This window comes from Taurulus bubalis (genome assembly GCF_910589615.1).
Source record: "Taurulus bubalis genome assembly, chromosome: 21".
Taxonomy (NCBI): domain Eukaryota; kingdom Metazoa; phylum Chordata; class Actinopteri; order Perciformes; family Cottidae; genus Taurulus; species Taurulus bubalis.
In genome coordinates, this window is record NC_136609.1 from 7,297,051 (window position 1) to 7,319,655 (window position 22,605).

The following is a 22,605-nucleotide window of genomic DNA, read 5'->3' on the forward strand; positions in this document are numbered from 1 at the left end:
AGCTGTCGCCTATTTTTCTGTCTATATAGCTACCTTAGCTATCTGTCTATCATGCTCTTGTCTATTTTTTCTGTGTATATAACTAGCTAGCTAGTTAGCTAGCTGTCGCCTATTTTTCTGTCTATGTAGCTACCTTAGCTAATGCTATATGTCTTATCGTTTTGTAGTCTCTTTCCCTATCTGTCTTTCTAGCTATAGCTACCTAGTTGGAGAGATAATTAGCTGTGTTTACTTTTCTGTCTAGCTTTCTGTTGACTAATTTCTGTTGTCGGCCAGACAGGTCGATTTTTGTTTGTCTAAATCTGTCTCACTAAATACTATATCTATCTGTCTTTCTGTTTGCTGTCTACCTGTCTGCCTGCCTGCATATCCGTCTCGGTCTCTCCATCCATCCCGTTGATGGTTAGTCCGTTTGTTCGTTGCCAGTGTGTCTCCGGCAGCGTGGGTTTAGTGTGAAACACAGCGGTTGTCTAATAAAAGTGACCTATGGGGTCAGGAGCAGTGCCTAATGATTTTCCTCTACCTGCCCGTGGTTTTAGAAGGCAAACCGCAGCGCTGTCGGCCGCCCCCACCTCTTGATTACTCTGAGATTACTTTCCTCACAGCACAGACAGGCAATCACTCCTCCTCCACCTATCTCTCTCTCCTTACTCTCTGTCTCTTCATCTATCTGCATGACCCAAACATTCCAACATTGATACAAGTTTTTTCCTTTTATGTTAGTTCAAACGTTGCAACAGCATCTTGAAGTGTGCAGTCGGAAATGTATTTTATTTTTTTCCCCCGATCCGGCAGAAGATGAGATGACTCAGTCCAATTAGGCGTTGTTTTCTTTTTCTCGCAGTAAAATAACAGATAAATCCCTTGGGGTGTTTTGAAGGCACTGTTCATACTGTGTAAGTGACAGTCTAATAAGACGGCTTTGTAAGATGAATTGCCCCCATCGTTTAAATGGCCCACTTAATGCAGCTGGCGCGTTCCCCCCACTGCAAACAAGGGAAAGGGGTAACAAAAAAAACTGCTTACAACAAATATAGGTTGCACATTGCAGAGCTGCTAGGTTTCATTACAGATGTAGAAGGACAGATAGATGGGATTTTGTGAAACGGTTGTGTCCTGCAAAATGCTTTTGCGTGGCCCATTCCAGCTGAATCCGGGATGAGATCAGAACGCCGTGTACCAGACCCAGGGAAATTGCACCTGTGAGGGCGGCAAACATAAAAATGAAAGATATGGACATTGTACATGATAGGTCAAGGAGAGGAGATGAGTTAACAGGATGACATCATCCTTTTAAACAAAAAAGGTTTGAGCATCGATCTGCATCACAAATGTTTGGCAAACCAGCGGCGAACGGTACATTTTCTATTTTAAAACGGCCGTCTTAAATAATAGCCATCTGTGCAGGAAGTACTGCGTTTCAATGGCGGTAGCTTTATGATCATAAAAGCATAAAAGTAGTAGTGGTGAGTGTAACATGATGGTAGTGCTGGAATGTGGAAATATAGTTGATTGAATTCATGTAGATTCATCTACACAGCAGGTACAAAAGAAATGAAAGCCAGTCTCTACTAGGCCTGACTCTACGGACTCTATTGTCAGTTTAGGTTTAATCTAATAAATCTCTTTTCGAAGGATATCGGCATAATTTAGTTGTGATCTCGAAATAGCAATATTCAAAGAAAGCCCGTTTCGGGCTGCCGTACGATTCTCTCTGCCGTCGAACGGCCTCCACTACTATTTGAGGACTTTTGGGCCATTTTTCGAGTACATGCACTTTTGATACTTCTGGACTTTCTGTCGAGTCTGAACGTTTTCCACCACTGCAAGACAATGAGATGAAAAAGTTGGGAATCAAGCATAAAAATATAGGTAGAAGTCGTCTTCGAAATGGAAATCATCACTAGTCATATTTTCTGAAGCAGGTACATATTGGAATGTTGGTACCAACCCACAAATTACATTTTTCAAACTAAACCCCCCCCCATACTTCAAACCATTGAGAAAAGAAATGATCTGTCATTTGAAATAGACAACAAAAAAAGTGAACATATATTTGCAGGCCCTTTTAATATCTTTATCTGAGGGCCTGTCTTCGTACCTAATATGTTCTTCTGTAAGTCAACCCGCCTGAAGCTGATTCTTCCCCGTGACCGCCAGGTACATGGCGGCACCAGTTCATAGAAACACTCGTGTCGCCGACATCAGCCCGCTTCCCTGTTTCCCCCCCCATTAGCAAGCCAAACGGACACATGCCCACATTCTCACGGGCCGGGCAGACAACTGGCCACGCAAAGTGATTTAAGGCAAGTATTACCAGAGTGTTATAGGTCATTGTCTAAATGAAGCGTGGTCGAGCAGCGGCGCTCTCATTTCCACCGGCTGACCTTTTCTTGCTCGATGCTGGCAGGATGAGCGAGCTACACGACTGACATTAATGACCCACTCTCCCCACTTCTCTGTGATCGTCACTTTATCACTCTCTCCTCCTCCCTCGCTGCGTTTCCACCCTGCTGTGCGGCAAATTCCTCAGAGGAAAAACAGGAGAAACAAATTGGGGTGTTTCTGTCAAAGAAGCAGTGTTTTTTTCTCGCAGAACATTAAAAGGCGTAGCTCAGCGTGCCGGGGAGAATAGCCTTATTTGCTTAAAGTCGGAGAAATGTAACCGGGCGCCTGTGTGTTGGACCAATCATCAAACTAGAGGGTGGTGTCGTGCGGCCCAAATGAAGCATGGTTCTACAAATGCACGGCTCATTCTGTCACCTGATATTTATGCAGAAGGAAACTGACCAGTAACCAGCGTCTTTACTCCGAGCTCATGGCCGTCCACTGTTGACAATGAGGCACATTCAAAATGATTGAACCTCACAAGCTTCACAACAACAAACAAGCGTAATTGAAGATATCAGTCTTATATTCTGATATTTTGCTCTCTTCTTCTTCGAGCCGTTCGAGACAATCTGCTGCTTTCAGACATGAAACGCTAATGTTTCGACCTCCACGTGTAGGTTGGTTGTTATATCAACTGGTGACGGCAAGAAGCAAGATCGACTTCCAATGCTATTTATATGAAAATGTCAAAGATAATGACTAAACTGTTTTCATTTCCGATTCTATAATCAAGTGTTTGAAAGCAATAAAGCTAAATATTAGGTGGTATGCGTACACATTTTAATGATGCGCTACAAATGTCATGTCTTCTCAATATTGTGCTGCGTGTAATAAATCTGAAAAGCCTGCTGGAGTTTAATGTGCCTGCGAGTCATTGCATCACCAAAGGAGCAAACGGAGAGCTACCAATAAAGCCGCAAAAGCCAATAATGAGCCAATAATATATACTCTGAGATATTATCCGGCCTCTTCCTCTCTGCCCCGCAGACCCGAGAGCTGCGGCGTCTCCGACCTCTGCTGCCAATGCTTATGGAGACGCCGGGGGTCGTGATGGAGACGCCGACGCCGGCGCCGCCCATCCCGTCTACCCGGGCCTGCAGTTCTGCGCCAGCCAGTACACGGACCGGATGTATCTGTACTCTAAGGTACTGCATGTGAGCGTTTGATTGCATATTGGATAACGGTTAGACTCGGCTCACAATGGGACCAGAGATGTTTTACTATTGATTTTGCCTGGCTTTTTTTCCTCTAAAGGTTGCAAATATATGTTGCAGTAACAGGGAGTGTTTTAATGCCTCAAAGTGCCTCTCCCTGTGCTTTGGTTTAGTCTAGTCTCCCTTTGGTTTATTTCTTTTGTAGTTGCCTTAAAGCTGCATTCTCTCTAATGGCCACCAGGTGGTGACTCCTCTGTTTGTATAGAAGTCTATGACTCTACTACTCTCTTGACGTATTCCCTCAGTAAACACTGTAAACATGAGTTTATGGTCTCAATCTCAAGTTTCAAGTTTCTGCTTCAATACAGCATGATGTTCTTTTAGTAAATTATAGTCCATTCAAAGTCAAATAGACCATTAAGCTTTAGGGCAGGGCTACATTGTGATTGGCCGCTACCACGGCGTTGTGCGGTCTGGTTGTCTGTGTTTTCCTCTTACAATTTTAACCCTTTCACAGTGGGCCTCCACAGGGTTGTTGGTTGTACACACCCTCTAGTGTGACTTCTGTTTGCCGAAAAACAAGATGGCCATTGGCAAAATGCCGAACTCGCGGCTTCAAAACAGCAGTCCACAAACCAACAGGCAACTTATATTCAGTTCATGTTTCTTATACGTGTCGTGTGAAAACGGATCATGTCACTTGTTGCTTTGACTTGCAGTTCGGGTTAGTTATCTGGTTAAAAGCTCTAGTGTCTAGCATTTCTGGCAGAAATGGAATATAATATCCATTAATATGTTTTAGCGTTTAATGACCTGAAATTATGAATCGTTGTGTTTTCATTACAATGAACACTTCACATCTACCGACGAGTCGGAGAGTTGCACTGCCATGTTTCTACGGTAGCCCTGAACGGACAAACCAAACACTGGCTCTTGTGAGAGCCTTGCATGTTTTTATGTTACCTGAAGGCCAATTTAGTTCTCACCGACAGATGCCACTAAATCCTACACACTGCTCCTTTTAATTTACCTTCAATAACTCACATCAACCGTTTTTTCATTGTACAGTACCAGCATCCTTCACTTTTCCTTTGATAAACCACATTCTTGCCTGAGGAGAGAACCAGGGTAAAAAAAAAAAAAAAACACACAAAAAAAGTGTGCAATATTTGAATCCGGGCCAAAAAACAGAAAATAAATTACCACATGTAGAAAACAAATATCTACACACATTTGATTGCCGTGGGGCCTAAAACTAAGAGAAGAAATGTGTTAACTGAGCATTACTGAAAGCCCTGCACACTTGCACAACCGAGGATATATTGGATTTCACCCGGAAAGCCAGTCTACGTGATATCTTTTCTGTGAAACATCGTCTGTTTCTCAGGTCGAGTGAGGCCGTATTCACCAAATTCGCCCTCACAGATTCTACAAACTCACATTTTAATTCATGTAATGATGCTCCTCCTTTCCTTCAGTGTGAAACAATGCTGGATATCACGCCCCGTGTTTGGCACTGGGTATTACTTTTCAAACTGTTATTCCTGCACCTATGTGAAGATTCTAAAGTGCAAACATATCAGGGCTGTCAGGAGGCAGGAGCTCTTTTTAAGTTTTAAATGAAAGTCAGAAGCCTCTGATGTAATAGTGTTGATGTCAGGTCTCAAGGCAGGAAGTAAAACTGAAAGGGCATGTACCCACTCAATGTTTTGTTCCTCACCAGCTTGTTCCTGTCATATTCAACTGAACAGTGAACAAAGCAGAATTAATTCTTCTTTTTTATTTTATTTTTTCGGAGTGGGAAGTCTCACTTGAGATCAAGTTCTCTTGATCGAGATAGAGCTGCGAACAACACCACGCTGATTGAAAACAGAGGACGTGCCGTTCCGTTGCACGTCGCCAATTAGCGAATGGGATAGATGTGAGGAAGTAGAGACGGGCAACATTAAGAAGGTCGGAGCTTAAGAATACACGTAAGGATGATTGAAAGAGCTCAAATTAGTCCAGTTACAAGCGGCACTTTGAGCTTGGAAAACGCGCTCCGTTGTGTCATTACATGTTTATGAAATTACTGAATATAACCTCGATGCTTGATCTTAACCCGGACTGCCTCCTGCCGGTTACCAGAGGAACAAGAGCCTGTTTGAGTCACAAAAGGAGAAAGAGAAGCTCTTCGACTAAATTAAAGTTCTCGGAATTACCAAAGGATTACCAACACGCGAATGTGATAGTAGCTCCATAATACATTTGAGTCTGGAGGAGTTTTATCATGACCCTCATGATGTCATCAGGGTTACTACCTTGGCTCGGGCTTGAAGACATTTTCAACGGAAAACCTGCATTACAACGTGGGGATGTCTTGTTGCATTATGGGAGATGTAGGATGCAAGTTTTTTTGGGGGCGCTTGACCCATCCACCTTTTGGACTTGTTCCAATGACAAAAAACACAATCACAATTATAACAGGTCATTTTAATTTGAAGAATGCAAATTACATTAATGTAACTTAATAGAGTGCTTTATCACACTTAAGGGTAAAAAAGAAAAGACAAAAATAATATGCATACTGCGTAGCATAAGCTCAATACTGGAGACTAAAAGTCATATATATATATATATATATATATATATATATATATATATATATATATATATATATATATCTTGGCCTCTGCGGCATTGATTTTTTTATCTGCCTCTCGCACATCCCCCAACTTTATGGAGGCGTACTCTTGTACTAAATCTCTAGAGTGCCCCTTTGATATGATTTGTTTTCTGTGTTCTTGACGTACCTAACAGTGTAAAACAAATGGATACAAACATTGCTCAAAATACTAAACCATTGAACATCTTGCTGCTCTGTTCAAATAGTAATGAACAGCAGCAGAGACGGAGCACTGCAGACCGATCATAAATTTGTAGATAAACCCCTAACAAGCTCCGGTCGGCCCATCTTGAAAGAGCTGACCGGGAGATCGCAGCGACGGCACGGAGCCAGGAAAGGAAGCGGAGACGGTTTACCTCCAGCGACCAATCATGTCGGGTTTTAAACCAACTGCAGGCGGCCTCTCGCAGGGGGCTTTTGTGTGAAGACTCCAGATAATCAAGTAAAATGTCCTTTTTAAGGGGCTTTTTGTTTCCGTTGACATCTGTGGTGCTCCCTGCACCCTCGAATAAGACAAACTATAGTTTAACCCCAGTCTGTCTAGTTTAACCCCAGTCTGACTCTGATTCCGCCGCGGCGCATTCTTAGCACTCGTCTTGAGTGCTACTCGCCAACAGACCTCTGTATTGATCAGATTGTGATACTTATGCCCTTTTGTTTCATTCATGAGGGATCAGACTCCTTCCCCGCTAACGCAGATAAGAGACGAAAGGGTTTTACATAGAGAGGAGCGGAGAGCTGAACTGAATCACCAATGGAATATTACCCTGGCGGCAATAGACCGGCAATAGAAGTGGTGGTACGCGTGGCTGAGGCGATAAGCCGCGGAGATAAATGTCCCCCGCTGTCGTTTAAATGATAAACTGTAGGAATTCTGGCTGGAAAGCTGTCACTTCGGGATAATCCTGGACCCGGCATAGAATTCTCACAGGGGGCCGCTCGGCACACAATCGGCGGACAATTTGTTACTGGGGATTTCGAATGAGAAATATGGAGAGTGTTAGGAATTTGATGTCCTTTTTCTCCACATCAAACTGTTGTTTTATTCAAGGATTCACTGTTCCTGCTTGTAGGTGGGTGGGCGGTTTGTGCCACGTCAACACCAGGCTCCAGCGGACTGCTGGGGTTCATGACGCCCGGATGATTCAGACATGCATTATTCTGTGCTTAGCGTTATTTGAAATGAATTCCTGTGACTCCCCATATCTTCGGGTACTCATTATGTTGCAATAACACTGAAAGACTCAATCAAAATCAGCACAAACTCTCTGTTCACGTCTCACTACCTGCTAGAGCTAACTGTGTGTAGCCTCGTTAGCATGACTTATGCTAGCAGCGTCTCTTTCTCGCTTGAATTCCCGTTAGCTAGTTGGAGCTTGCAGATGTCTTTTAAATGAGAGGTGTGCGGAAAAAATGTGCCTTCACTTCGAAAAAGTAATTAATCTGGTTTCCAGCAAAGGTAACCCTGTCTATATATACACTAAACACTAGTGATGGCGAGATGAAGCTTCCTGAAGCATTGAAGCTTTCCATCCAATTTGTTCGCTCATGGGCCGAAGCTTCATGGAGCTTCATTTGCTCTACTGCGCCACCAAGTGGACACTACATGTAAAACAAGCAGAGTGATCATAACGACACCATGGATTTGGTGTGTGAAGCTTTAAATTGAATAAATTATGTTTGTGACGCCAATACATCAATTATTAACTTATTAATATTGTGTCTATCTTTATGATGTAATGGCGGGGTCAAAAACAAATTGGGAGAGGGTTGTGATGTGACTGGGGGTCAGTGGTTAGAATATCCGACTTTCAGTCAAAGGATCAGTGTTTCGAGCCTCGGCTCCGTTAGTTGATGTGTCCAATTTTTTAAGTAAAAATAAGAACTTTTCCACAGTGCTGGGCTTTTTGAGACTATTTCGCCTGCTTTATAAAATACCCTTTCACAGGCACACATGAAGCTGGGTACAGAGAGGAAGGGCGAAATCCATTGAGTTTCGCTGCCCCTTATATTTCAAATCGCATGGCAAACCCACGAACCATTTTCTGAATCAGTCACGTGGAACGGCCGGCTCGCGAGGCTTCGAACGTCACCACATACGTCATCGACACAAGCCTCGATACGCGCTTCACCAAAATCTACCTGGATTACTCGACACGCGCATCGAAGCCTCGACACGAAAAGACACATCACTACTAAACACATACATTGTATTATGAAAAATGTAATGAAATTCATGTATGCCTGAAGTATAAAAAGTAATGAACCTTTTATTTCTTTTATCCCGTTTGTCCCAAACATTAGACGGAATCTAAGTTTGATTCATTGTAACCCAATGAAATATTAAATACTGATCGTTGTGAAACACTATTTGTCATTGAGGAGGAGAGTGCACCTCTTTTCTATCTCATCTAACTCCTGCTTCACGCTGTAACGGCACAACCCGCTCCGCCGGTCCCCGAGTCACCATGATATTTATTTTGCCCTAATCCAAATAAACATGCGGGCCTCTGTGCACCGGGGCTACAGCACAGAAAAAGAAGAAAAAAAACTTCCTAATGTTGATTTGTATCTCCAAATCCCTGTCAGCTGCCGGCAGGTATTAACCTTTAAACTTAATCTTTCCTCCCGCCTGTCCTCTCCATCCGCCGTGTCCGTGGCTGAAGCTGGAATCCAGGTAGCAGCTTTTACCTAAATTCTGTGCTCGGCCTCTTGCCTGAGTGAAGTTAACACTGAGCGTGAGGCGGTAGTTAGTACTAATGAAGCAGTAATAAGCAGGAAAATGTTCTTTTATTGTAGTTATTTATTTATTTTTTACGATGATTATGCAGATAACTCCAAGGTGTGATTACCCATAATCACAGCAAGGTGCATTCTTGTGGGTATATGCCGTTTTCTTTATACTCTTCACAAAATTCTCATTATTTTTTGGTACTAATGCATGCATACTGTCACAGGAGAAGCATTATCTTCAAAGTGTACATATATTAGAATAAAAAAACAAGTGAGATCACTAACGAGCTCCTCGGTTACCACAAGAATTACCATGGCAACCAAAAAAAAAGAATATGCAGCCAGATTACAGAACTTGGATGTAATTGGATACCAATTCTGCGTCATTAAGAATGTGATTGCTCGGCTGAAAATACCTGAAATGCAATACAAATTGAGGTGCAGAATACAATGCAACTAATTAAACACTATATACCTGGTACCTTAATTATAGAGCGACGGTGTTGGTGCTGCAGGTGCAATTGTCGTACATGTTCCATCCAGCCAATGGCTTCTCGTGATTTAGTTACGTTTATTTTCGGAATGACTACTTCTTTTGTACTTTTCTTTTTCTTACTTTCTGTTCTCAGTTGTCTGTAAGACTTTTTAACAATGTGATGGTGTGTTATTACCCGCGACCTGTTTCACACATTTCATTCTCATATGCATGTGTGCCAGATGCATATGAGATCCATGGGCGAATTCACAAAGAACGGCCGCTCTAGAGCCATGAATTCAACCGCTATCTGCCCCGGCTTGAGGTCCGATTTACAAAAGATGTTGTGCTAAGGATGTTAAAGTGCAAACACGCCCATAAAATCGTGCAATTTTGTCTGTTTTTAGCTACGAGAGGGAAGAAATTATTTGTTTATTCGTTTATATAATTTCATTCCTTTTTTACTTTTTTATTCTCATGTATTTTCAAAAATGACATGTAGGGGATCCTAATTAATATATTTTAAATGAACATCATGCTGTATTGAAGAAGACTTGAAACTAGAGATTGAGACATGAACTCATGTTTACAATGTTTACTGAGGGAATAAATCAAGAGAGAAGTAGAGTCATTTTCTCATAGACTTCTATACAACCAGAGGAGTCGCCCCCTGCTGGTCAGTAGAGAGAATGCAGGTTTTAAGACACTTCCACATTGGTTTCACTCGGCAGAACCGGAGGTTGCCGCCTGGTTGTTGGTCATAAACTGAAGTATTGGAATTGGTCAAATGACAAATTTAACCGTTTGATGGTGCAAGTACCGAAGTACAGTTTACCGAAGTACAGCTTATCATTATACAGTACCAAATTTCTTGGCAAACCCATCCATAAAACATTTCACATTATGTTAATTAAAATGATAGGTTACTAGCATCACTAATAAGGAACTATTGAAACTTATGTATAATGCTAATTCAAGGGTAAACTCCTAAAAAGAATTGATTATTACAGTTCAAACATGAAAAAAGACAATAATTGAAGTCAAATAACTGTGACTTACACTTAAAGGACAGTATGGATGTATGATGTCATGTCAACACGATAGGATTTGGCTTCGTCCTGCTGGTTCACAATAACATTAACTTCTGCTATCTGACAAAGTCTCAGAAATCCACCTATTGCATTTGATGAGAAAACAGAACAGCGCCCACCTTCTCTCCGACACACAAGACATTTATTTGGCACCTCTAGCATCCGAGAGGTTTGTTTGCAATGTATCCCTCTTCTAGAACTACATTACCACCCTGACATTTGTTCTCGCCCGGCGAGGAAAACAGTAACTCCGCTACGTCGCCGTTCACTCGAAGCTACGCGCATTGGTTACGACGGTGACTCAGCAGCGAGTCCCACGTCTCTCCAGCTGTCTGGGAAAACTCTAGGAGCCAGTCAGGAACCTCCAAAGAACCATGAAGGGCCTGTGTGCAGTGTAGTGGTGCCACTGTGTACCGTTTACACTAAGTGTGTTGATCTGTCTCTGCCCTGAGAGCGAGTGGGAGGAGATTTCAGCCAAAGATATTATCTGTTTTTGGCATTTACGCAAAAAAAGACGAATAAATAAAAAAACTCATCATTTAAGCTCCACTAAGATGAAATACTTTCATTACGTAGTGCCATTTATAGTCCCAATGTGATAAACTGTAATTTATGTAAACTCCAATCACAAATTAACATTTATATCGTGCGTGTGCTAAAGTATTGCAGTTGAGTAATTAAATGATTGTAAAGATGATTAAATCTCGATAAAGAAAACTGTAATAGTTCCAATTAAAGGGCCAGTTCACCCATACTAATAGTTTTATTGATGCAATTTTAAATATTTTATTGCATTTTTGTTAATGGTTGATTTTAGGTCTACAGAGAGAAGAAAACATCCAATCAATGTTGCAAATGATAATAATAATTAAAAACATAAATGATATGTTACATATCAATATGAACGATATGCTGAAAATATTTGAAAAGATATACAGCATTTCCCTTTACAGTTTCTTGCACTCAGGTTTATAACGGGGAAAAAAGAAGAATATATATATATATATATATATATATATATATATATATATATATATATATCCGTCGTAGTAAGAGTGATGGGGATACAAATCCTGTAGCTTAAGGCTGTCCTCTTCCTCTCTGTCTCCTCATAGGACGGGACTCCGTTGAACCTGAGCTTCGTCCCTCTGGACATCAAGCTCACCAACTGGGACGACCTGCCCGAGGCTTTCTGCCGGCACCAGGAAAATCGAACACAGGTCTGCCCTTCCCGCCAGGCCTCGCCGCGGCCGCGTCTCCCGCATGAGGCGCTTTGATATCCGTGGGCGTGCATGTGGGTTTGGAGTGTTTCCGTGAGGGCCGCGTTGCTAGTTAATGTGTCATTACTGCCGAAGCGCCTCGGAGCCGAGGGGGGGGATTCAACATGAGCCGACTTTTTAGGGTTGTAAAATGTGCCAATATTTTCCTTCTTTTGATTGATTAGAAAGATATCAAAGTATATGACTTCCAAGATGACAGAAAATTCTACATATGCTCAAGAGTGTAGTTTTTTTTTTTGCAGCAAACCGGCCCAGAGGCGGCCTTCATTTCAGAGGAGGTAATTTAGTTTGATATCGCAGTCAGCAGGGCTATCTCGCCAATTCCACTGACCCAGTGAAGGCTGCACGGGGTTATTAAACAGATGTGTGCGATACAGCCACGTGAATCTAATGACACCAGTGATGATGAGGAAGAGGAAGAGCAGCAGCGCGGCATTTGGGAGCCTGACGGATTGGTGGTTGCGCGGACGCCCACCTCCACCACCGCAGGGCCAGAAGTGGGAGAGGGAGGAGGCGTTGGGAAGAGGATGATGGAGCAGGGGAGAAAAGAGAGGGTGCGGGGAGAGAGAGAGGGACCAGCAAGAGCGAGAAAGTGGCGCTTTATGGCGGTCGTTAAACGAGACGGATCATCGCCTCAAACGACCCCGCGCACCACCCGGCTAATATTAAATCCTGCAATCTGCCGCGGCGGTAACCGGAGCCGCTGACAGACGCCCCGGCCTGTCACGTTGTTTATGTTGCTTTTGTAAAACGAGGGCGTGAGTTGCATCCGTGCTCTGACCCATCATTCACGCCCTGTTACACTCCAATTGTCCATCAAAATCAATAGTGGGCAGGTGGTTTTATTACGTGGCCTGGAAGGCGGTGGGCTAACCAGCTCACCTGCCCTCTGCTCAAGCAAAGAGAGGCCAATATTTATGGGACGCTATTATAAAAGAGATCAGAATAATCGTTTAAGGGAATTAATAATGTTGTGTATATACAGTATAATCAGGCTAGAACAGCTGGGCACTGTAGTTTTTATCCAACGGGACTCAAACAGGAGTTAAAAGTGCATTTGCTGGGGACTATTTTTAGCGGCGGATTAATCCACGTTCGGTGCTCAAGCGGGTATTTCCAGCAGCTGGATGGTGTATGCAGAATTGAGTCTAGATAAACTACACGCATGTGTGTGTTCATGGTTATGAAGGGACATGTCAGCCGGTAAACAGTGTGGCTCAGTACTAGTTTTTACACAACAATGGAGCATTATGGCACAGAGGAAGAAGATGCATCAGGCTTTGATACAGAATATAGCCTTATCCTTTTAAGATATAAAAGTATGATGAACAAACTACTTCACCCGGCCTCAGTTTTAAATCTAAGGCCTCCCAGTTTCCGCCCACACGATGTCTGATACTCACCTATTAACCCCGGCCGACCTTTCGGAGAAGCGGGAAGCTGAAAACGGCATCCCACTCTCCTCCTCGGTCACGACTCCTGACACCTGATCCGGGCGCCTCGACTCTCCGCCGACCTCTGATGACCTCGCCGAGCTGTTGCCGTCTCAGGATATTTCTCCAGCTCTTCCGGAGTCTTGATCCGCACCGCGGCAACCCGGTTGGATCAGTCGGTGCATTCCGTCCATCCCGACTGCGGCGCTTTGACCTCTGATCTTTCCCTCGGCTCCCTTCCACATGTCTTCACAGCAATATCAACCTCTGGTTACCCTGATCTCAAACTACAGCTTGATTTTATTGATGTATTTTACCTGATTTTATCTGCTGCTTTTAATGGGTGTTATTAAGATAAAAAAATATCCACAATTTCACTGCAGAATCGCCAACAAAGTGAACCTGGCTTTGAATAGTTTTTCACTCAAATAATCATTTTTTGTGAAAGTAGCTATCATCCATGGGGAGGGGAAAAAGTAAAAGCCTCTCCAGCGTAATATACGTAGGTAAATTGCCCATTAGGCCTTGGTGCTTGGTGTGCTATTTGTTATTTTGCCAGTGGATTTTCTTTGAATCCTTGACTTGGCTGAAAGCATATACGGCTCTCTTGCTTTGATGGGTTTTTATTCAGCTGTCTGGGAAACTGTGTGTGTGTGTGTGTGTGTGTGTGTGTGTGTGTGTGTGTGTGTGTGTGTGTGTGTGTGTGTGTGTGTGTGTGTGTGTGTGTGTGTGTGTGTGTGTGTGTGTGTGCTCTGCAGGTTTGGATTATTTCAAAATTGAAAAACAAAAAACAAAACAAAAATGTTTTTCTCCAATATCCAAACTATGAATTTGTGTTGAAGACGAAGCCTCCAACGTTTTATTTCTTCGATTTTGGCTTGAAATTGAATTGAAAGTGCGGTCTCCCCCCCCCCCCCCCCCCCCTCCCCTTTTCCACCCTACAGGTGCTGAGGTTGGTGCAGGAGTGGAGCGGCCTGGCCGCCATGAAGCAGAAGCTGCTTCGACGCGGCTGCCTCCTCTTCCACAGCCCGACTCTGGGCCTGCAGCAGCTGGCCGCCGCCCAGCGGCCTCACTCCAGCACCAAGAGGTCAGACGCTAGCGGGGAAATGTGCTCTTAAAGAAAAACGGGGCTCCTTTTGACTTCACAAACACTGAGAGGTGACCGTTCAATAAACCCCTCTTGAGAACGGAGCATGGTCAGGTTGAAGAGGTGCTGTTAGTACAAAAAACTAAACCCAACCAATGAAGGGCAAGAGTTCTAGCCAATCAGTGGCAGGTGTGGAGGAGGGGAGGGGTCAGGACTTTGCCTACAAACTCAATTTGACATCATATATAAGAGGAATAGTAAGTTCTCATGTGATTTCAACCAGTTCATGGATGTGTGAAAACTAAATGCTGATGTGTTGATAATACACATATGATAATATTGTATGTATTCACAGTTATGGTTACAAACTCTCTCCACCTCCTCCTTGTGTGTAATTAATTTGCCCCAAAGACAAACCGCACAATATACAACACTATTGATGAATTTGACAGATTTTTCTTTCCAAATGGTCTATAAACATCGCAATAATATCGTGGTATCTTTTGGCCACAATCGTGTAGTGAAAATCTGATTTAGTAACCACACCCTGGCTGATTAAGGACCGCCCTTCTTTTTCATTGTTTTCTTCTAAAATGATTGAAAATGTAAGCAAATCTTCCTATCATTGTGAATACATCTGTCAACCATAACAACACATACACCGCCCCCCTCTCTGAGAGGATCAGCGAGAGCTAATTTGACCCAGCGCCCCCGTTGTGCCAGTTAAGTGATCATTTGAACGCGCTGGAAACTGCGAGAGGAATTGTTTCCTGAAGTTAATGTCAGAAACCGGAATAAAGCAACGTGTGAGATTTCACAGGGAAACCGGATTTTGTAAATACTAACTGCCCCAAGCGTCGTGGAAGGCTCAATAGAGAGTGTGTGCGTGTGTGTGTGTGTGTGTGTGTGTGTGTGGGGGTGTATCAAAGGTGTCAGCTGAGCAAGAAGAGAGGATGGGATGAGCTCTGTGTGTACATGTGTGTTTTTCTCCTCTTTTTTTTCTTTTTTTGACAAACAAGCATTGTTGCTGGCACACTAATTACAGCTGGCGTGGATCGAGGCAGGGAGAGTTTGCCAATTACAGGGTAGAGTCTCTTGTGTGTGTGTGTGTGTGTGTGTGAGTGTGAGAGAGAGAGAGAGAGAGTACGCAAGAGAGTGTTTCTCAACCGGGGGAACGTGTTTGGGTGCATGAACCTAATCAAGGTGTGAGTAGGAGGCAATTGGCCCCGGCTTGATTTGATACCTGTTTGATTTATTCACTAATCAGAACCAATCAAGCTCCAGCGTTCGGCTCAGCGGGGCGATCGCCGCGCGCCTTCCCCTCGGCAAAACCGAGACGCTCGGCTTTCAGCGGCTCCGAACTTAATGCACTCTGCCCGGGCTCTTCCAGCGCCGCGGATGTTGTCGTCGCAAGCCACTCGTGGTGATTTACAGTGATTTCAGAGGAGTTAAAGGGGTTTTTAATCGGGTTTGCATCCCGCGCAAGTGCGCTTCGTCTCTTGGATTACTGCACACATTGGCTAGAAACGGATTATTGCTTCTATAATACGCCTCTATAATAGAATAAGAATGCACACGGATTTTCCTTCCTGTTTACATGCATGCTAATTCTCTTCATAATGGTAGCTATTCGGTTGCAACGGAACACGTGGAAGTAGCAGTGGTTTGTAAGATTATTAAAAAGTATCTAAAATATTACTACTTTATTGTAATTGGAGAAAGATGACTGCAGAAGCAACAAAAAAAAGCCTAAAAAACCTTGGATAGTACAACTCTGAGGTGTAATGTGTGGATACAATTACATTTCTTAAAATCTGTGAAATAACATTAATGCAGAAATCTTATACTGCAGCACGCCATCTGACGAGATGGGAAATGGATAAGTAACCAGAACATTTGACTGAGAATATGTGGCGACCCTTATATTAGAGCTTAGTCCACCGATGAATAATTCACACGGCAAAAAAAAGAAAAAAACATAAAACAACTCCCATCCCACCCTTCCTATTATGCAACTTTATAGCGTCTTTCATTAGACACGCCTTGCCTCATAAACACACACATCTTTCTAACTCCACACCTCCAGTTTGTAAAACAGGCCTTATAAATACATTTGTCTTGACTCGAAACTGGCAAAAGGCAAGGGTTCATTTTCTCAGACCTGACGACTACTTCTCTAAACCTGTGCATGATTCAAGTGGCCACAGGTGTCTCCTCATCAACCAGGACTGAAGTCTTAAGGATTATAGCTTTAAATACAGCTTGTTTATAGTAATTTTTATTGACATCCTTGTTAACCTAAAGGCCCCATGACGTCTATACACAACTCAAACTTTGTGTAGCTTTGAGTAACTCTGAGGGCAGTTGCTGTCCGGATGATCCACTGTGAGCTATCTTTAAGGCATAGTTTGACTGTTTTTGGGAGAGACACTTATTCTTACTTCTTGCTGGGAGCGACATGAGAAGATTGACACCACTGTCATGTCTGTACAGTCAATACGGAGCTATCAGCAGCAGCCCAACAGTTACCCAGCAGCCAGCGGACACTTTAGGAAGTTTCTGCTGCTCCGGCGCCGAGAAACGGTCCTTGTAAAAGCGCAAATTAGCAAACAGACATGGAAGTGGTATCAGTCTTCGCGTCCAACTCTGGCAAGAAAACGAGTATGTGTTTTTCTGAAAAGAAATATCACACTGTTCCTTTTTTAAAAGGGGACATATCGTGAAAAAAAAGTAACATCTTTTTTCAGTTGGAACATAATAAAATAAGATGACTCAGTCAGCTTTTTTGTTGGCTGCCTAGATCAGAAAACATGTGACACATGCCGTCTCACATGCCGTCTCATTAGAATATCACTTACCCCCCCATTTAAGTATTAAGAACAACATTTTCAAAGGCGTGTCATATTTGTCTCGCGAGCCAATTAGAGCAGACTTGGCTTTTCGGGAGTGGGGCTTAAAGAGACAGAAAGAGGTGAACATTGTGTGTATTCAGACGGACAGAGGGGAAAATATAGTGTTTTTCAAAGTATGAAACCAAATATGATGTGCTCCTTTTTAAAGGTGGCCCTGTGGAGTCGTCCTGAAGGGCATAAACATTGCCGACAGCACTTCTAGTGGTCAGACACTTGAAAGGCGAAATAAAAAAAGCTTTCACCTTAGTGTACAGACGTACTGTCCAAGCCCGACAGCTGCATTAAAAACATGCAAACACACATCCACACACTCTCCCAGAGGCGCAGTTGGACTCCAGTTTAGTGCGAGGTATCTCGTTTCATCCAGCCTCTGTGCTGGGACTGTTTGAAGCAGAGGGAGCTCATGTGTTTGATGGAGACTCGCCTTCTTCCTCATCTCCCCTCAGCTTCCACAGAAACTTCTCCTCTTTGATGTGTCTCCCTCCTCCACTTTCTGCCTTCTGTCATCCATCTCTTCCTTTACTTTTTTTTTTTTGTGCCTTCTTTCCATTCCGACTCCCAAAGAAGGTATTCTGTCCAGATGGAGGTGGAGTGAAATGCATGGAAATGTCAGTGGGGCCCCAGTGGAGGCATTCAAAGTTTAACAGTGGCAACACCTTCCTGTTTAAATAACACGGCTTCATGAAGGCTAGTGTTTCATTAGTAATCAGGGACACAGTGCAGTCAGAATAGAAACGCATCATGAAAGCATTCAGGGAGCATTAAATAACCCATTCATATATAGGTAGACATCACTCCATGTTCGATACAGCTCTATTAAAGAATGCAAAAATAGTGTCAATTCAACATATAACCACAGGCAACTTTTATCTCTCCGTCCCTGCTCGTTTAAATAGTATTTTCTACCTGTCTTATAGGTCTGGGAGTTGCTCCAGTTATTGATTATGTTTCACAGGTGCCAGTGCAACTGCTCTTGTTCCGTCGAACTGAGTTCAAGAATTGGCGAAGAACAAGTGTTTACTAAGCACAAGACTAATTATCAATCTCCATAACATTTAGTGGTGTTGATTGATCGTGAAACAGCCGCCTACGTCTCGCCCATCAACAAGGATCTCTGTCCGTCACCCAATGAGAACGAGACATCTCGAACAGAGAAACTTCAAAAAGTACACGGCAAAAAATCATCACACGGGCCGCGAAATGCCACTTTACGGTCGGGTCGTTAAAAGAGTAGCCGGCTCACTTGTCCTCACCAGCTGCAGGCCGGTGTGCAGCGGCTCAGCCTGATCTCTGACCCGCCTGGAGAGGCAGACAGAGGAAGGATAATTGCTCCGAGGGGACCATTAGAGTGTTGTATCATCCTCCGGTGGAAAGCCTTAATGTTACCTGGGGACGTCTGGTGATTGGTCACTTTTCTCTCAAGAACACAGCAATTTTCTTCCATCCAGAACAAACAGAGATTTCATTTTTCTCCCCCCCTCCCGCCCCAATTTCTCCTCCTCCTTCCTCCCTCCTCCTCCCGCATCTCGTGCCGGCTCTTTATCGGGGTCATTTTAATCCTGTCCAGATTGACACACAGTGTTTCCTGCGATCCTCGACCTGCACACCCAGCATCTGTAATACAAGAGCCATAAAAACCAGTGGCGTGGCGGATGGATTAGATTAGATTATTGACGATGCCTGTGGGGAAATTAGATTGCTGCAGCGGCAAAAAGTGATAACATTCAGCACGGGGGAAGAGGACAAACGGAATATAAGCAAAGAAATGGGATGAAATAAAAGGAGTTTCTGCATTTAAGCACTGTTTTGGAAAATCTAAACATGCATCGAGTTTTGAGCTCAAGCAGCATCCGATTTCCCTTCTTTTACCTGCTGCTAACGCTGTCCAGAGAGAGTTTGTGAATCCATCTCCTTCTACACCCCCGTGCTCACTCCAAGCGAATCCGTTCTCCCTTCTAGGCTCTTTGGTTACATAAATCCTCCGATCCTTCACGGCCCCGTTTTATCCAATTTTCTTTTTTTCAGGTACCTCGGCAGGGACGATGTGGCCCAGGCCTCCCTGAGCAAGGCCCAGCAGGAGGGCGGCAGCGTTCGCCTGGTCACCAAGGAGAACTTCTTCACAAAGAGGAGGTCCGCCGCTCCGCTGACGCCACCTGCTTCAGAGAGGTGGGTGAAAGGGCGGCCGTGTGGGCGAGTGTTCACGGCAAGGGGGAGGCCAAGCCGTTCTCCCAGCTTGAAAAGTCCTAAATAGCATCCTCTCTCTCTCGGCGCAGAGCTCCACAGCTGCTATACACAGCGTTTTTTTCTGTGTGCAGTATTTAGATTTAACTGATCACGTCCAGCCTGGTTTGTGGTTTTTCTAACGAGGAGGTTTCATGGTCTCTACATGAAGGTGGCTTGTGCCGACACGCGGCTTCTTTGGTGGTTCGGTGTTTTTTCATTTTCCTTCCCATATAGCTGTCTCCATGGAGATCCGTGTGTGCCTCGTGGGAGAGGCACAAAGGCCTGCTGAGCGTGTTAGTACAGTAAATAAAGCCCCTAATACGATCTACTGTGTGAGATGCAACCTGCTCAGCCCCAGGATGGAATATCACTATGGAAACCTCCAGCAAACACACACACGGTCTCTCTCATGTGGACACAGCAGCTGTTGTTCCACACAAACGTCTGTGATGTGCCATGAAGGGTCTTAAAGGGAGTATCTCTGACAATACAAAGGTTGAAGCCAACATTGCTGTCTAGCTGACATGCTAAAGACATTTCAAAAGCTAGTATGTCGTTGAGCAAGAGACGATAACTTTAATTTTGTCAAAAAAATTAAATCGTGAGCAAAAGCTAACATCGCAAATTAGCTTACACGCTAAGAACAAGAATGAATACTTCGATTATATAACAATTTCCACAAAAGAATCAAAAGCTAGCGTGTTGTTTAGTGAGAGACTAAAATATTCTCTAAAAAGCCCAAATGTTTTACAAAAAGACCATTACTGTCCAGCTAACCCGCTAACACCTAGCATGGTAACGACGTAGAAAGATAATATAGCGAGACTGTGCTGAGCAATAAACTAGCATGTTGTTTGCTAAATACTATAGTTTTAGCAAAATATCTAGCAAAAGCTGTCATCGCTGCATCCAGCTAACATGCTAATAGATTCAGTTTTCTCTTTAACACTGAAAAACGGTTTTATTTCTGTGTTCCATTTTATTTAATGTTCAGTCCAGTGGTCCACCAGGTTTCTTCATATTCACTGCTGAAGCGTCTCTGCTCATCTGGTTCTCCGCTTTACCTTCGCCTCCAGGCCAGGGTGACTTTCTGTCATTTCACGCGCGTCCTCGAGCGCCGTGAGCGAGCGCTCCGCTCAGCATCAGACGCCGTTCCTCTGCCGTGCCTTTGGTTTCTTTGTTCGACAGTATCGGGGATCAACTCGGCGGTAAACACCGGCAGGCTGTGTGCCGTTTGCTGAAGGCATGTTGGGTGATTTTTTTTTTTTCCGGGGTTTTTGAAGCCTCGTTACCTCACGCTGCCAACACGCTCGCTTGCTTTGTGCATATATGAATTTAAATGACTTTGAAGATAAATCTGAAGTGCACATAATAATTAGTTTTTATTACATTATTATGCTATGTGTTTAAACTTCTTTTCTTCTTCTGGCTAATCCATTCAACATTTACAGTCACTAAAAAAAAACTATGTTTTACTGGGTTACTTTTTTCTTTTTTTCTTTTTTTCAAAGTACCATATTGTCACCATTCTCAGTTTGGGCACACCAGTAAAAAAAAAAAAAAAAAGTCTATTTCTGTCTCTCTTTCATCCACTAGATGTTGCTGGCACAGTATTTGTCTCTTGGTACTTACAGTTTTTGGTATCTTCTCAACTTTGAAGCAGCGAGGTTCCTTTTTTTAGTTTTTTTCTTCTTCTCCATTTCAATCTCACTCTGTAGTGCTATGTGTCTTTGTTCATCTCTCTCTCTCTCTCTCTCTCTCTCTCTCTCTCTCTCTCTGAATTGTAAACCACGGGGAAAGAGAATTTAGTCCATCTGTCCCCACCAACGTGGCTCTAGCACCCTGCTGGGACAACATGGCAAATGCCCAAACTCGCTGTCCTCTGCCAAAAGGACGGGCATACACATTCACACACTTGAAATGTTCTACAGATGCACACACACACACACACAGGATGTAGACATTTTCCACACACACACAGCAGCCATATGTCCATCAACTCTGTATCTGCAGCACACAAAGCAAGCATATATATATATATATATATATATATATATATATATTGAATTGCATTTTGCTGTGTTGCTGGTGTTGAAAGAACTGAGCTGACATTGAACACACCATTGGCTTCCTGACTGATGGTTGTCACGCAGGTCAAGGTAGCGTCTTTCTGAAGTTTCCATGACACAAAGGGCTGAAAATCTGCTGCAGCCGTGCATCAAAACGATACGCGACATAAATAGAAGGAATCCATTCATTTAGCGTCTGACATTGAAAGAAGTTCCACATTTTGTCATTTCTTGTGTGTTTACCCACACTCTGGTCTTTTATCACATTTACTGTAGTGTTCGTTATCTATGCATTGCATTGCTCACAGTATTATCTACCAAATAATGTATTTTATTTTATTAGAAACTAGGCTTTTGTGTCCAAATATTTCTGTTGCACAAGCATATATTTATCTTTTACTCTCGTTAATTTCTCATCATGTTTTCCGGGAATGTTATCTGCTAGTGCAAACCTCCTCGGTTTTCGTTAACGTGATGCATAATAACTCCTGATTCTCTGAGTTTGTCTTCATCAAGCAGCCGACGACCGAGTAAGTGTGACAGATGTTCTTTCTCGATCTGTGTCTCTGCAGCCGGGGCGCGGACTCCTCTAAGACGACGACGACTGAGGAGGAGGAGGCAGAGGAGGAGGAGGAGGAGCGGCCCCCGCTGGAGTCCGGCTACTTGCAGGCGGTGGACACCGCGGGCGTCCCCCTGTGTCTGTCCTGCCACCAGGCCTGTTCCGCCGCCGGCGGGGCCTGGGACACTCGGTTCTGCAGCCACAGGTATGAACTAACCGCTCACGGTATTTAATTACCTTTCAAATAGTTTGTGTCTGATTGCTTGAACCTTCCGAGTACCGATTGCCCTCCGTGACAAAGCCATCTGGCTTCCTTTAAAAAAATTCTATTATACTCTTTACGTTTCCTGTTTTATTTCTGTTAAGATCAGTTTAAATGAAATATGAACAATATTCTGAATGGAAAGTGGAAATACGTTCAGCCTCTGCAGTGTCTTGCTGTCCCTGAGCGAGACGCTGCACCCGTTTGCGAGGTCGCCGTCGAAATTCCTACAACTAAAAACATGTCTCCCCTTTAGACTTATCGCCCATTT

The 22,605-nt window shown here is 43.5% G+C and overlaps 1 protein-coding gene across 1 annotated transcript in view; it reads left to right on the plus strand.

The window, feature by feature from the left end:
* The window catches only part of zranb3 (zinc finger, RAN-binding domain containing 3), a gene marked incomplete at both ends in the record, with an annotated part of 62,088 nt that overhangs the window by 35,218 nt on the left and 4,265 nt on the right, over window positions 1-22,605 (plus strand). Inside the window, 5 exons of the mRNA XM_079236865.1 lie at window positions 3,379-3,536; window positions 11,625-11,729; window positions 14,167-14,309; window positions 19,247-19,391; window positions 22,138-22,277. Coding sequence (XP_079092991.1) covers window positions 3,379-3,536; window positions 11,625-11,729; window positions 14,167-14,309; window positions 19,247-19,391; window positions 22,138-22,277 — 691 coding nt within the window. The remainder of the gene's footprint in view (window positions 1-3,378; window positions 3,537-11,624; window positions 11,730-14,166; window positions 14,310-19,246; window positions 19,392-22,137; window positions 22,278-22,605) is intronic.